Source organism: Lathyrus oleraceus, chromosome 6 (genome assembly GCF_024323335.1).
Source record: "Lathyrus oleraceus cultivar Zhongwan6 chromosome 6, CAAS_Psat_ZW6_1.0, whole genome shotgun sequence".
Classification (NCBI taxonomy): domain Eukaryota; kingdom Viridiplantae; phylum Streptophyta; class Magnoliopsida; order Fabales; family Fabaceae; genus Lathyrus; species Lathyrus oleraceus.
In genome coordinates this window covers 45,920,135-45,935,535 of record NC_066584.1, presented here as the reverse complement: position 1 = coordinate 45,935,535, position 15,401 = coordinate 45,920,135, and the positions used below count along the sequence as shown (strand labels likewise).

Here is a 15,401-nt window from a genome sequence, read left to right as displayed (position 1 = left end):
GAAAGTTTTACTTGGGGGAAGGGAATCTAACCACGATAGGGCTTTATCTCTGAGGGAAAAAGGGAATAATCTTAAACGTATTGCCTCAAGAGAAGCTCCATTGGTTTTAAAAGTGTCTGTTAATTGAAGAAAGATTTTTAAATGTTGGTTTAGGTTCTCAGTAGTGAGACCTACGAATTGTCTCTATTGCACTAGTTGCAACAGGGAGGGTTTAAGTACGAAATTATTAGTTGGGATGGTTGGGTTAACTATACTAGAACTAGGTTCTTCGTTAGATGGTTGGGCGAAGTCCTTAAGAGGTCTTTGGTTTTGATCTTCGTCCATAGCTCTCCTAATTCTATGAAAGAATAAACGTGCGCGAGCGTAACGTTCAGATTCCGCCAGAGGGTATACTAAGCTTCCGGTGCTGCGAGTTCTTCGCATTGACCGGCGGGAAATAACCTAAGTCTAAACGATATAACAACGGGGTAATGAAATTTGACGAAATTGGTCCTCGGCAACGGCGCCAAAAACTTGATGCGTGCTTTTCGCAAGTATACGAACATGTCAGAGTAATATAAAAGATTGTCGAATCCACAAAGAACAAGTGTCAATCTATCGTTATCTATTGTTAAGGTGTTTATCAAAGATAATCAAAATAGGGGTTTTTAGAGTGTGCAATGAAAAGTAAAGTATTAAATAAAATTCTATTAATAAAGACAGGCTCAAATGTAATTCACATAATCAATTAATAATCCAAGTACTTGCTAATAGAACTACTTATGGGCAGTGTTTCCTACTTTGAAAAGAACCAATTTAGCAGGAATTGTCGCTTTAGCGTATTCAGAACCGAGTTGTACTCCCTAATCAAACCCTCTTATTGTCACTTATAAAAAGGCGCGCATTGCGTTAGAGTAGTAAACCTATTTTTAAGAAATATAGTATCTTGACTAAGTTGAAAAGTATTTAAACCTGGATTTCTTAACCAAAAGAGGTTCTCATGAACCAGACTCTAAACTTATAAACTCGTCCGCAAATAGTTTTAAAATCACTTTTCTTCTTAAGTTAAAAACTCCTAATGAACTAAACACAGCGCTTTCGCTGTTTTTGAAATAGTTAAAAACAATTAAGTTTAAATAGACGTTGGATGACTTTCGATCTTACCCAACGGAAATTAAGTGTGGGAAAACTTAAGTTGAAAGTTAAAATAGCCCTTAAGTGTTTCTACGAACAATTGTACGAATTATTGGTTCAATTACAATCCTTACATTCTAACCTTATAGGTTTAGTTAGACATGATAAAGTAAAGGTGCATTTAAATTTAAATAAAAGTAGTGCGAGTGCGGAAAGTAAATAAAAGTAGTGCGAGTGCGGAAAATAAATAAAAGTAGTGCGAGTGCGGAAAATAAATAAAGTAAAGCGAGTGCGAGAAATAAATAAAGTAAAGCGAGTGCGGGAAATAAATAAAGTAAAGCGAGTGCGGGAAATAAATAAAGTAAAGCGAGTGCGAGAAATAAATAAAGTAAAGCGAGTGCGAGAAATAAATAAAGTAAAGCGAGTACGAGAAATAAATAAAGTAAAGCGATTGCGAGAAATAAATAAAGTAAAGACAGTGCGAGAAATAAATAAAGTAAAGTGAGTGCGGGAAAATAAAATAGATAAAGGCAAAGTAATAAAAACCTGCTCCAATCGGAGGGTTGAATAAAATGCGAAGCGGAAATGAAAATGGCGGCAGGATTAACTCCCTTCCAAAGTGCTCCAAACTCGATTACAGACTCGATCACAGACTTGATTACACAATTGTGGTAACACCCCAATGCGAAGCGATTACCACTTTAAAATACTGAATATATGCCTAAGTGAAACTAAGTTTGCTCTAAGTTTGCCTCTGCTCTAAGTTTGGATGATTAAACAAATGAAAACGAGTCTGTATTTATAGGCAAGTAAAATATTGGAAATGATAAGGAAGCCCTTCAATTTGAAAATGGGAGGGAAAACTTTTCCTCTTGTGGCGCCCGCCACAAGTCCATGGCGTCTGCCATAAGGCCAAATTATGGCGCCTTAGTGGAAGTAGTGAGGAACGTGGCAGTTGAGGGAAGTTGAGCTGTGACACGTCATGGCAGGGTCCATGACGCCATCCACAGTGAGAGCCACAAGTGTAAAATGCTGAATTTTAGGGTTTTTACCTCATTTTCACTCCTTTTCTCGATCGGGGCTCCGATTAAAGTAAAAACCTGAAAACAAAGAGAAAAATAGTAATAACATAACAAAATGACAATAAAACAACTAAAATGCATGTGAAATCGGAGTCGAAAATACGGTGAATTTCAGTGTCATCAACCTCTCCCACACTTAAGCATTTGATTGTCCTCAAGCAAAACACTAAAAAGCTCATAAAAGAAGAACAGGTATCAACGATTGATTCGGGCTAGAAAGATCTCTAAGTTCAAGTCGAGATGCAGTGATAGGTACTAAATGAGTGAACTAAGGGTATCATGATGACACTTATCCGCAAACACGGACATAAACTTCATTCCTATATTAACCAACCCATATTATCCCACAATACCTAGGCCTGCCTCTTCATCTCTTTTTGTGTCCTTTTCATTCAGGCGCAATCACATTAAGCCCGTTATCCGACATGCTTCATAGCAGAGTGACCTGTTAGTGATTATGATCCGAACATGGGGTTCCTGGCACATAAATATGTGTAAACCCTTTTATTTGTCCCAACTGCAGTTGTGGGGGATCGGATCGTATTCCGTCCTACCGAGTTCAGCGCCAGATACCTCTGAACCAACTAACAGCGGGTAAGTTTTTCTTTTTCTTTTTTCTTTTTCTTTTTGTAGCAAATTTTTACAACTCTATGGTTTAAATGACTTTGTGAGAGTCACCTATACCGGATTTGCCTTTTTGCTTTCTTTTATTTATTTCACTGGACCATTCATTTATTTTCATCGGTCCCCTATGTAGAGGATGCGTAGGCCGGAGCTGACTGTTGGGATAAACTACTGAGGAGTTATATTGAAATGATGATTAAGGCCATGGTATATGGGGTTTCGGGAATGATTCCTATATTTACGAAGTCTATGGTACTAAGACAATACTGATGTTTCAAAAAGTTCTCCCAAGTCACCGCATCCTTACTCAAACCCGTCTTTAAAACCCAAAAACTTTCAGAATAACACTGTTTTCTTTTGCAAAAAAACATTGTTTTGGTAGGGCTCAAGTAATTGGGAGATTAGACTGTACTAAAGATATACTATATTTGGTGAATCATCAGACTCATGCATTATCTAAGACACTTAAACTAAAAGCAAAATAAAATAAAGTAAACAAAAAGCATTAAAAATAAACAAACTATCTAAAAACAACAAAGAAAATAAAAAAACTAACTCAAAACAGCAAAGAAAAGCGATAAAGAAAAGACGATAGAGTCTCTTCCCACACTTAAATCGAACATTATCCCCAATGTTTCGAAATAAGATAAGGGGAGAGGTACCTGACAACCTACTACTGACCACTGGTGCCTTCGCCATCCTGAGGCGGACGACGGGATCGGGTACGACGACGGTCTCTCTGATCCATCCTGGCCTGTAAGGCATCCTGAGCAGTCCTCACCTTTCGAAGGTTACCCAAAATGGAACCTTGAGTGGCTTCGATGAGTGCAATATGTTGACGATGGTATTGTTGTTGACGGGCTTGCGTGTTTGTGATCGTTTGCAGGGACTGTAAAACAGTGTCATAGGATCTATCTGTCCTCCGCTGCGATTCTTGCATGAAGCTCATGTTATCCGCCAGTTGTTGTTGGATGGTAGAGAGTAGGTCGTCACGCCTTTGCTCTCTAGCCATGTGGTCACGCTACATCTCTTCTGTAATATAAAAGCCAGGAGCAGTACCTGCAAAAGAAAAAGATGGTGCAGTGTGTGGTGGTGAAGGGTGATGAGGGGACACATGAGGTGCGGGAGATCTTTCTCTCCGATCATATTCATCATCAGTCGTGTCCCGCCTCATCAGGAACATTAGGAGGAAGAGGACCCAAAACAGGTGGAGCATCTAAAGTGTAGGTCCAATTCCTTTCATCACGTACATCGGTACGTCTAGTGCATGGTAAAATAACAGATGGGATAGCTACACCATGAACCATAAGCACATAGCCTCCTTCTCTCCTCAATCAGCAGAATTTCATGTCTCTCAGAAATTTTAGGTTGATTGTGCGAGGAGGTAAGAGATCTAGGGTAGCCATCTCATTGTTCAGGTTAAGCGCCCGAGCAATAGACGTAATCAATCCTCCGAAAACAATCGGTCCCGCTTTATTTAAAGTTAAAGCCATATGCGCGAGCATGAACGAGACTGAATTAATTCTTCTATTTATGAGGCTTCCTTGCAAAAATAGAAGCTCTCGATCATTGACCTTATTTGGATTCTCCCGGCCAAAAATAGTACATGCCAACAGATATCTGAAAACTCTGATGGCCGGGTTATGGATAGTCGAGGCAAGAATTCCTTCAAAAGAATTTATGGAAGTGTTTGACAATCTCTGCCAGAAGGAAAACACCTCGGCTGACCAATCTGAATCCAAAGGGGCCTAACAAATAGCACTGTCCCCATGAGGGATTCCTAACAAGCCTGCTAGTTCGTCGGTACTGAATTCATATTCAACAACAAACATTCTAAATCAGACAGTACCAACTGTGCTAGCAGTGTTAGGATTGACAATATAGATTAAAGAACTTAAAAATTCGATTGTCAATCACTTATAGGTAGGTTCTTTGTTTGAAAAGACATTATGCAAACCTAAATTATCTAATAAATAAAATATGCTATGGTAGATACCCAAATTATAAAGACAATTTTCATCAACATACCTTGTTGGGAGGATCTCCCGATTTTGCAACCGTTCGATAATCTTCCTTTGCCTATCTCCCGGTTTCCCTCCTTGAAGAATGAATCCATTAAACTCCATTATGTAGCTCTTGCAATGTGACGAAGAAGATGAAGTGGGTTTGTAAAAAGGTGTGATTTTTATGAGTTTTGACAGATGAAAATGAAAATGGAAGTTGGGAAAATGATTTGTATGGTGTGAAGATGGGAAATGTGTGAGCTTTTGTGGGGTTCAAGGGTGTTTTTGCAAGGTGGAAAAATGGGTTTTGAAGGTTTGAAGGTGTGAAAATGGTGAAGAAAGGGAGTCTGCCCCGAGCTTATACAGACGCTGTGGCGCCACAAGGCAAAATTCGGCTGGGCCGGATTTTGGTCATTTGGCTTGGACTTCTCATTGTCTTTTTGGTTTGGGGGGTCCGGATAGCGTTTGTCTTGTAATTTCCTAGTAACATAAGGCTTGCATAATTTTATAAAAATAAAATTTAAACATTAGACTAAAAAATAAATAAACAGCTATAATAAAAATGTAAATAAAATAATCAAACATAAAATATATATATATAAACGTAGAAATATCAATGTGCTGACATAGTTAATAAAATATCCCAAATGCAACTAAAATTCTTTAAAAAATTATTTTCTTAGATAAAAAGAAAATTACTTGATCGACTACATAAGAGTGAAATTGTAAATTAAATTGTTTGAATAATGTGAAAGATGAAAGGAAAAGCAACAATAAAAGTGAGTATTTTAATTCTAGTTTAAGTGAACACTCTACTATCTTTAAATTTAGTTGGATACTGATTAATTCATTTAATTAAATAATATTAACTAATTTATAATATAATATTTTTAAAATTATTTATTTAAATTAAATTTATAAACTAATTTTTATTAAAAAATACCGATATTTAACTAAAATATATAGGTACCAAAAGTTTTTATTTAAAATTTATATATAATTTAAACTTAGATCGATGTAAATATAGATATAATAAAGTGAGTCATATCATATGTTTTGTAACAAATTTAATTTGACCGATTGTTCCTAGATAAAAAGAATGTACCACATTAAATCTCTGTTCAAGCAAAATTTTAGCTCTCAATCTTTTTTTGAATTTAAATTTGAATAAAATCCGATTTTTATTACATATATATTTACAAAATATAAAATCTAAAAGTTTTTTTTTTATAGAAACTAATCAGAAACTTGTTATAAAAAGGTTTCACTCTCTTGCCAAATAACATTCTAACAATAAATGCACTTTAAAAGACCAATCTCACATATAATTAAAGTTAGACAAATCTCACATTCCAACCCAATATCTTTTCTTGCCCGAGCTGGATTCTTGAAATTGTTTCTCCATAAAAACAAAATATTATTCTTAAAATTCTTTAACCTAAACCAAAAACCATTCATATTTCTTATTCATATTATTCATGTCTTCCTCAAACGAATCATATCTCATCCATGTCGAAGAATCAACCCAAACAATTTCACCAAGTTATTGTTTGCCTCATTGTTTTTACATTAAACTTCACCACATCCACTCCACTTCATCCCAACATTATATCTTTCTTATTCCTCGCAATATCTTATGTAATTACGACGACTTTGAATCGTTGGATCCGTATAGTTTAAGTAATATCTTTTTGCACAACACTTTCTCGTCAGTGCCGATTTCTCCACAAGTGTTGGAAGAAACTCTACTTTTTATGAGTGACTACGCTAGGCATATGAACTCTACCTCTTATGAGATGGATGTATTCCTTGAAACGACATCAAATGTTAGCGATGGTACGAATGTTTCCACACCTTTGAATTCTTTAGAGAAAGTTGAAGTGGATGATGATATAGTAACTCTTTCTTGTTCAATTTGCTTAGAAGAATTTCACAATGGTTCAAAACAAGACATAGTTAGTACAAAGTGCATGCATATTTTTCATCAAGAATGTGTTGATCGGTGGTTTAGACATTGTTGCATTACCAATCGATCATATTCATGTCCAATGTGTCGTTCTCAAATTTGATATGTTAGCAGAAATGTAGAACTAAATTGGTGTGTATTGAAATAAAATATTTGTTAGGTTTTTTCATAATTGTTTTAGTCTTTAGAATTTTGTCTTTTCAATTCACAAGTCCATAATACATTTTTTCATATAAAGTGAAATATCTATTGAAAAAAAATGTAAATTGTAATAAATAATATATATATCCGAAAGAAATCCCATATTTTAGGAGGTAGGGAATAAATATTTGGATATAATTTGTTTAATAAAATAGATTTTTTTTGGAAGAATTAGGTATTACCGTCAACTTATTATTACGAAATAATGAATTTATAGAAATACTTTTATTTCAATTTAAAAGGAACACTTTCAATTAAATGAAATTTGTCCACAAAAGTTTTATTCATGAATGTTAATCTAAATATTATATTTTATTTTATCCATAGTTTAAATTATATGAATATTTTTTATGATTTTAATTTTGAATAAAAACTAATTGTTTTAAAGTTTGGATTAATTAAAATAAAAAATTGATTTATTTGTTTAATTTATTTACTCTCTATTTTGAATAAAATTTGTTTAACTTATTTACTTTTTATTTTGAATAAATTTTGTTAATCTAAATAATTTAAATATCTTGAGTAAATTTTATTTTGGTGATACCTTTGATTTTAATTCTACTAAAATATCTTATTAATTGTTCATACTCTTTGAGATATGCTTGTTTGATTCATTTATTAGTGTAATTTCTTGTAAACCACGTATGAAGCTTCAAAACCATATTAAACCACTAAAAGTTAAATAATTCTCGATTCAATGTCGAGATCATTTTCCATATCTTTGTAAGTCAATCGCTTTTAGCATCGCCATCAACCTCACATAAACTTATTCTTGGGCTTTCTACAATGAGACCTATTTGATTTTAATTAGTCGAGTAGATGATTGATACACTAAATAAAATCCAATTCATTCGTAAACGCACATTCAAACCTCGATCCAATATCGAATATTTTTATCCAAATCAAATTAAAATACCTAATTACGATTAAATATCATTCCATTTAGAAATGAAAAAGAAGATGGTTTTGAGCATTCAACAACTCTCCTCGATTGTTTGAATACGAGTTCCCTTACTCAGTTAGTCAAACAATTGTCACCTCTCTTAAAATCTTTTAAACCAATTATTTTCATAATAATCTAAACGAAAAGGGAGATGGTCTAGAGCCTTCGATTCCTCTCCTCAAATACTTGGATACTCTCAAGATCAAATCTTGGCGATAGGACTAAGTCTTCTTGACGGAACCTGTATAGTTCATGGTGTCTTCTATCTTCCCTTAACTTTTATTTTCCGCAATTTAAACTTTTTATGCTTATTTCTAAAACCTTTTATAAAATGTTTTTAAACTTTAAAATTAATTCTAAAAAAAAATTGAAATCAAACTTTTCTAAAACACATAATTTTTCATAAGGTTGAATCAAGGTGGAAGAGTCTTGGTGAATGGAGAAACTCTCATATTTTTTCTTAATCTTCTTGAAAATATGGGTTTGTTGGATCTTACTCTTCTTTTCTTGATTGAACATCCTTGGACTAGTAAAAAATAACCAACTCAATCTGATCACCAATTGTCCACCCGTCCAAATTTTTAAAGTCATACTAAAAATGATTTAAATAGGGGCTAGAGATTAGGAATAAAAAGGTGAAGAAAAAAATAATTTGATTCACATCATGAGATTATAATTTGAAACAAAAGAAAGAATGACTTGAATTAAGGTAGTAAAATGAGGAATTTGATATTTTAATTTAAATCAAAATTTGTGTTTATGATTCAAGACAAGCTAAGACATGATTCAAACTATACATGTATTTTAAAATATTCTTGATTGGCATGATTCAAATAAAAAAAGTCTTGTGATTTAAGTTCATGAGTGTTGTGATTCAAATCACACACATTCCTGATTCTTGTAAAATAGAGTGACTTGACCATTTTTCTTGCAGCAAATATATTTAAGAGTATTGTGTTTGGAGGTCTTATTATCAATGCATATTTTGCTAAAAAATTTTGACATTATTTTTACATTCATAACTTAGACCGACTTTTGTATACAAGGCTCTTTGATTATCCAATAAAAGATTTAAGTTGTCTCTTCATTTGATAAACTTATCAAGTGTGTTATGAAAATCATCAATTTTATTTTTTAAAATATTGCATTGTTCTCACTTGATAGGTTCAACCATACCCTCGTGAGAAAGAGAAGAAGGGGAAACATTTTTAGTTAAAATATTTTCTTTCTCTTTAAGACCATTTATTTCTTCCAACAATTTTTATTTTCTATCTCAAGGGAAGAAATAGTAGTCTTAGAGGTAGAAATAAGGTGTTTTAATTATTTGGTTCTTTCTTTAACTCTTTACATATATGAAAAAAAAAATCATCATAAAAAAAAAGTAATAAGTTACCTCGTCATCTTCTTAATTTCCCATAAGACAGGTGTTCGATTCATCCCCTGTTTCATCTTAAAGTTCCATATCATTGTCGCTCCAAATTATGTATTGCATTATTTGTTTCTTTTCTGTGGCTTTCTGAATTTTTTAGATTTTTTCTTATTCTGGTTCCGAGGAAAATTTAGATTTATATGACATTTCTTTCCATATTGAAAGCAAGTTGGAACAAATGACGATCTTTGCTTCTAAAATTTTGAAATTTATTTTTCGTATATTGAGAGTTTCTTAAATTTGTGAAACATGAGATTCATGTCTTCATCACTTATGTTATTATAAATCTCATTTCATTTTTTGTAAATGACTATATAATATCCAAAATTAGTTAAAAATATAGTTAGATTATGTATTTTAGTTCAATTTAATATTAATTATATGTTAAAATAATTAATTTACTATGCATCCCACGAGTATATAATTTTTTATCCAAATAATCCACTTTTTCAAATATATTTCCAAAATAACTCACAATTTCACATTTTTCACAAACTAACTCACTTTCAAAAACAAAATGAAACATAGTGGTGATGCCAGACGAATTGACGACTGCACCTAAAATTACAGTGGTGGCGCCAATTGGATTGACGCCTGTATATGGTATTGTCAACCCAATTGACGATAGTGTGCATCCTTTCAATGGTTGCGCCAATTCATTTGGGGCCAGTGTGTATAGTATTTTTTTAGTATAAATAGATGTGTCTTCTAGCATTTACTTCACACCTCCTTTCATATTCTTTTTTTGTTTTTTTCACTACCTCTATCATGATTGTTAAAAGAGATGGGCATGTATGTTATTCCTCAATGAAACCTCCGATAAAAATGCATTTTTTGAACATCCAAAATTTCGAGCATCTTGAAACGAGTTTTAAAAGTTGGTTAGACGAAGAGATTAATGATTGGGAAAATTATAAGAATCGAGAGGCTTGTTTCGTACATCTCAATTGCAGTTGACAATAATGTTATGCAGTGTGTGTGGATGCGAGTTAAAGATGAAAATGGTGTTAGGGATATGATGTTTGCATTAGATGATATTGTTTTGATTGTTGTAATTTCTTAGATATGTTGTGGTGTTAAGTCTTTTTTATTTGTTGTTTGTGTTGTTGTTTTATGCGTGTTTACGTGTGTTGTTTATTTTAGAAGTGTTTGTGTTATTTTTGTTGTAACCAAAAGTTGTTATATATATTATAAATATCAAGGTTACAAAAATTTAAAGAAAAAAATAAATGATCATGCAAAACTTGCTTCAACATTGGAATAATTTTTTCGATTGTGTCCGGGCTGATGGCATATATCACATAATCTTACCATTTTATCAGTCGTATTCATTTCTGTTCTAATACGCGTGTTGTTAGGGCGACTCTTTTTCTTTCGTCGCATATTTTTATTGTAACAAATTATGTTCCCTTGATATGTAGGTCAATAATCCTCATTTGCTACCACCGGAAAGATTATTGTACACATTGAATATATTTATGACTTTGTAAACGGCTGATAGATGCTTAGAAGCATCCTGGCGATCATACGAACATGTCGCAATGTAATGGGAGCAAGACATACGAAAGGCTTGAAACTTGCCACAATCGCACCAACCTCTATTTAATTTGACCTGATAGTCTCCATTCGGCCTCCAATTATTGTGGTTCATTGTTTCCTTTACACTGAAAGTGTCTATGACGGTCAAAGACTATAACCGCATGTGTGCTAACTTTGATAGTTTCATCCTTCGTCACTTCCATGCAGCTTTCACTGAATAATTGTCCCAACCGTAACATCGAACTCAATTTTTCGCTTCTAGTTGCGAAAAGTAATCTCAACTTATAATATGTTGCTCTCACCAACATGGTTATTAGTAGATTTCTAATGCCTTTGAATACACATTGACGTCAGATGCATTGACACCATCATTGAAAGGATGCACACTAGTTTCAATTGGATTGACAACACCATATACAGGTGTCAATCCAATTAGCACCACCACTGTAATTTTAGGTGCAGTCGTTATTTCACCTAACACCACCATTGCGTTTCTTTTTCTTTCTTTTTTGAAAATGGATTAAATTTAGGGGAAAATGGATTATTTTGATATAAAAAAATCACTATTCTAAATACCAAAAAGGTTAATAAGCCAAATGCGTACCATATGATATAAAGCAATTAATATTTTAAAAAAAATAATAGTATTAATTAAATTAAAATTTTAAAATTTTGAGGCATGAAAAAATAGGAGCTCCAAGGTGGAGGCCTCACTATTTCCACTTCTAAATAGACCCTGTAAAACAGTCTGGCTTGCTTCCACTTCTAATAGTGTGTGTAAAGGAGTCATGCTATAAACATGCTTCTGCGTGTATATATAAGTACATCAAATGAAATGCAACAGCTCTAAGAAATGATGTAGGAGTTTTAGAAATCATGAAATACAATACATGTTACAACAAAATCATTTGCCACTTATCTACATAACAATGTACTCCTTCATTTGACATTTTAACAGCTAGGTTGTTGAGAGAGAATATCTACATAAAAACTGAAAACATGATTATACACATAGATCTATCATATTGCAGACACAAGGGTGCCATAAAATTTCAGTGATATAAACCTATTTCCAAATTGTAAGCACTTCTTGAAACATCTCCAACATTAGCTCCCTTTCTGCATGGCGAAAAAACGTATTTATTTCATCTCTAACATCATATATCTTACCAAAATCAAATAAGAACGCGAAACATCCTTTCTTCAACTTGTGCAGCTGGTACATCCATGCCTCATTTAGTCTATCCAGAACATTTCCCGAGTTAAGATCTTCGAGTAGGCTTTCCTCGCACGCATCTTTCAAATCACTGATTTCGTATCTATTGGCTGCTCCAAGCAATGCAAGCCTGTGCTTCCAGAAATCTTCAGGTTTTATTGTTCCGTACATGTAACTCAGAAGGGCTGTGCAGGATTCTTGTGACATGTTTTCTATGTGGATTGTAGATGACTCTTTCTCACTGTCGCTGTCATGATATGAGGCCTCGAACACAGGAGAAGTTGCAGTCATAACTGCCTTATGAGCCTTAAGCGTACCGTCGGCAGTTATAATGGTGAGATCAGCGTGTATAGCTTCGTCAAGCATGCGAGAGAGGCTTCGGAGAGTGTTTTGAGTTGCAACAGATTGCAGTTTTCCGTCAGATGGCCATATAGAACTGGCTTCTCCACCCTGACTCTCCGACGGAAAAAAAAAGATCAAAGGTTAAGAAGTAACAATAACACTAGTTCAGAGATTTCCCAAGTGCAATACAAATCATCGGATAGAAAACATGATATGCTATTAACTCGACAATATTTAATAAACTGTTTGTAAATTTTTTATCCAAACCAAGTCTTAAGTCATATATTTTATCCATTTAGATCAACATCGTATTCACATAGTGATGATTATAAAAATTAGAGACTCACATTCAGAGGATAGATCTTCAGGTCAAGAAATTCAACATCAATAATCAAGCGACCAAGGAATGTAGTATCCACAGGCCAGACAAAGTCGTCACATGTTCTAAGCACCCTTTCATGAACTGTGGCATTACAGGCACATAAATACCAACCTCCATCAGCATTTCATCATACAATCTTAAAGTACCCAACAGGTAAATGCGATATTAAACTTATTGGTTGCAAAGTTAAGGTGCTAACACAAAAATTTAGGGAACCTAGAAATATAAGCCTTGTATTGTAATACATCATAAAGACCATGGCAGTGTATGCAGACAGAACGTTATGGCCATGATTTTCACACCTCTTTTCACTATGTTTTGATCACCGAAAACGAATGAAATGGAGTAGAATATCACTAGGCTTTGTCATATAGATTGTTAACAAAGAACAATAAGAATGAAGAAAATCAAACAACTAAAAATGGATTCTGTTCAATACTTATGCATTAATGACACTTTAGATTGAATGGGTATCCGTGATCAACATGTGTGCGGTGTCCGACATCGATTACATTCAATTAGTTTTACTTCTCAAATTATTAGTGGTGTCAGTGTTGTGTTTGGTGTTCATGCATGCGGCTCTACAATTTGAGAGATATGGGATAGAACTGGTCTTCATCTTTATTCAATCATTAAAAATATCTCTCAAATTGTATAGCACGTACACGTCACTTACATTGACACGGCAACGATAATTTTGTTTTAACCCCAATCAGTCTCTTCTTAACACCCTTCTTGAATATTCATTAGTCTTAACACCCTTCTTGAATATTCATTAGTAGTAGCAGGTACATAGTAAGGACGGCTGGGGGAAAAATAAACTAAAATTAAATTCTTACCCTACAAAAACAACAGTATCCATGAAATGTTCTATCCTATCTTCACGCAATTAATACCCCCAAGCTCGAATATCTCACCTCTAAAGTATGCAATATCAATCAATGGTGAATAAATCAAATGGATGATATTAGATGCATATTATAACAAACTGTGATTTTATTGAAATAAGAACCCTTGATCCTCACACTTTACTCTACTCATTTTAAATGAGTCAAATTCTCCTAACTCCGTCCCTTTCAAACACGGCTCGAGTTCATGAGACTTTACTTGATAAATTACAGTCTTCATATCAAGCAAAACTAAAGAAAATAAAACACGAGAAAATGGCAAAAATTGTCCCTTAAACTGAAAGCCCCAAGTCAATTAAGCCTCTACGCCATGAAAATCATCACTCTATCAACTATCATCACCTATCAGAGGAGAAATCTAAATCAATCAAAATGCGGTAACTGTTCTAGGCCGGCCAAGAGACCCATTAAGGAAAAGCCCTGCAACTGATCTAGGCTTTGGACATCTCAACCAACTTTCATATATAAGATTCCACGAGAAGAAAAAATGTATAATTCAATTCATATTCTCTCTCACATTATTCATCATTCTCTGACTGACTTGGGTGTTGGAACACTAATCTTGCAAGTCAGCCCCCTCTCCGCCGCACCGGAAGCACAACTCCGTCACAGCAAGGCATTAACTCGTCATTTCACCGACCATTTCTAGTTCTGAACTAAATAGTAACCTTTTCTAAGTTCTTGTTAGCAATCTAACCCTAATGTTAATTAATCCTACTAACACAGAATTCAATTTCAATAACGATTTTGCAATGACTGATCCATACAATGATCAAAACAAGTATATATATTATAGAATTGAACTAGCTCCTAAAGGTTCAAACAAGAAAACAAGAGATACCATACCAGGAGAAATATAAAATCTACGGGAGGAGGAGGATGAAGAAGAAGCAGTATTCGAAACTCGAAGAATGAACCGAGCAATAGGAGGCTGTTCTTTAGAAACACGCGAATGTTCAGGAAACAGATGAATATACAAATACCTATTTCTCTCTATAGACAAGTACCTGAAATTGAACAAAGCAAGAACATGAAAAAACCCAAAAATCGAACATTACTATATAATTGAATTCATTAAACAACGTATGTGTTTGTGTGTGTGTGGTTAGTTTACCAGTTCCAAATTCCGAGTTTGAAAGGATCGGATTTCTTGTAAGAACAGGGTCCGAAGTTGTCGATTTTCCATTGAGCTAATCGTGAAATGGTTTCAACCTTGGAATCTCCCATTTTTGCTTCTTTCGCAAATTGTTAGTTAACAACACTGGCTCATGAATGAGTTAGTTCTTCACTCTTCATCCAACAAACGTTGGGCAGAGAAGCAATTGTTAGACTCTGTCTTCTTGTGGAAAAAAAGTAAAACGTCTTCATTCATCTAAACTAAAGTCAAAAGCTTTCAAGAAGATGGTGTACATCCTAATAAAGTGGGATGCTTAATACATAAGACATCACTTGTATTATTAAATGAAAATCCACATAGTATTATAAAAATAGTAACTATAATAAAGGAAATGCCAAAGAAAATATAAAGGGCATATTTTAAATCCTTAAAAGATTAAGTTTTTATAAAATTTGTGGATTTTCAATGTATTGGAAATTATAATGTTATAAAAAAAATTTAAAAAAATCTTTTTTTCCTTTTTAATTGAACATTGT

At 33.6% G+C, this 15,401-nt stretch overlaps 1 protein-coding gene across 1 annotated transcript; it reads right to left on the bottom strand.

Annotated features, from left to right (window-relative positions):
* Window positions 1–11,745: 11,745 nt before the first annotated feature.
* LOC127092837 (BTB/POZ domain-containing protein At1g21780) lies at window positions 11,746–15,175 on the bottom strand. The gene is made up of 4 exons (XM_051031729.1): window positions 14,863–15,175; window positions 14,595–14,755; window positions 12,806–12,921; window positions 11,746–12,566 (listed from the first exon to the last, which is right to left on the bottom strand). The coding sequence occupies exons 1-4, from the start codon at window positions 14,973–14,975 to the stop codon at window positions 11,967–11,969; spliced, it is 990 nt and encodes a 329-aa protein (XP_050887686.1). The 5' UTR covers window positions 14,976–15,175; the 3' UTR covers window positions 11,746–11,966.
* Between the last annotated feature and the right edge of the window lie 226 nt (window positions 15,176–15,401).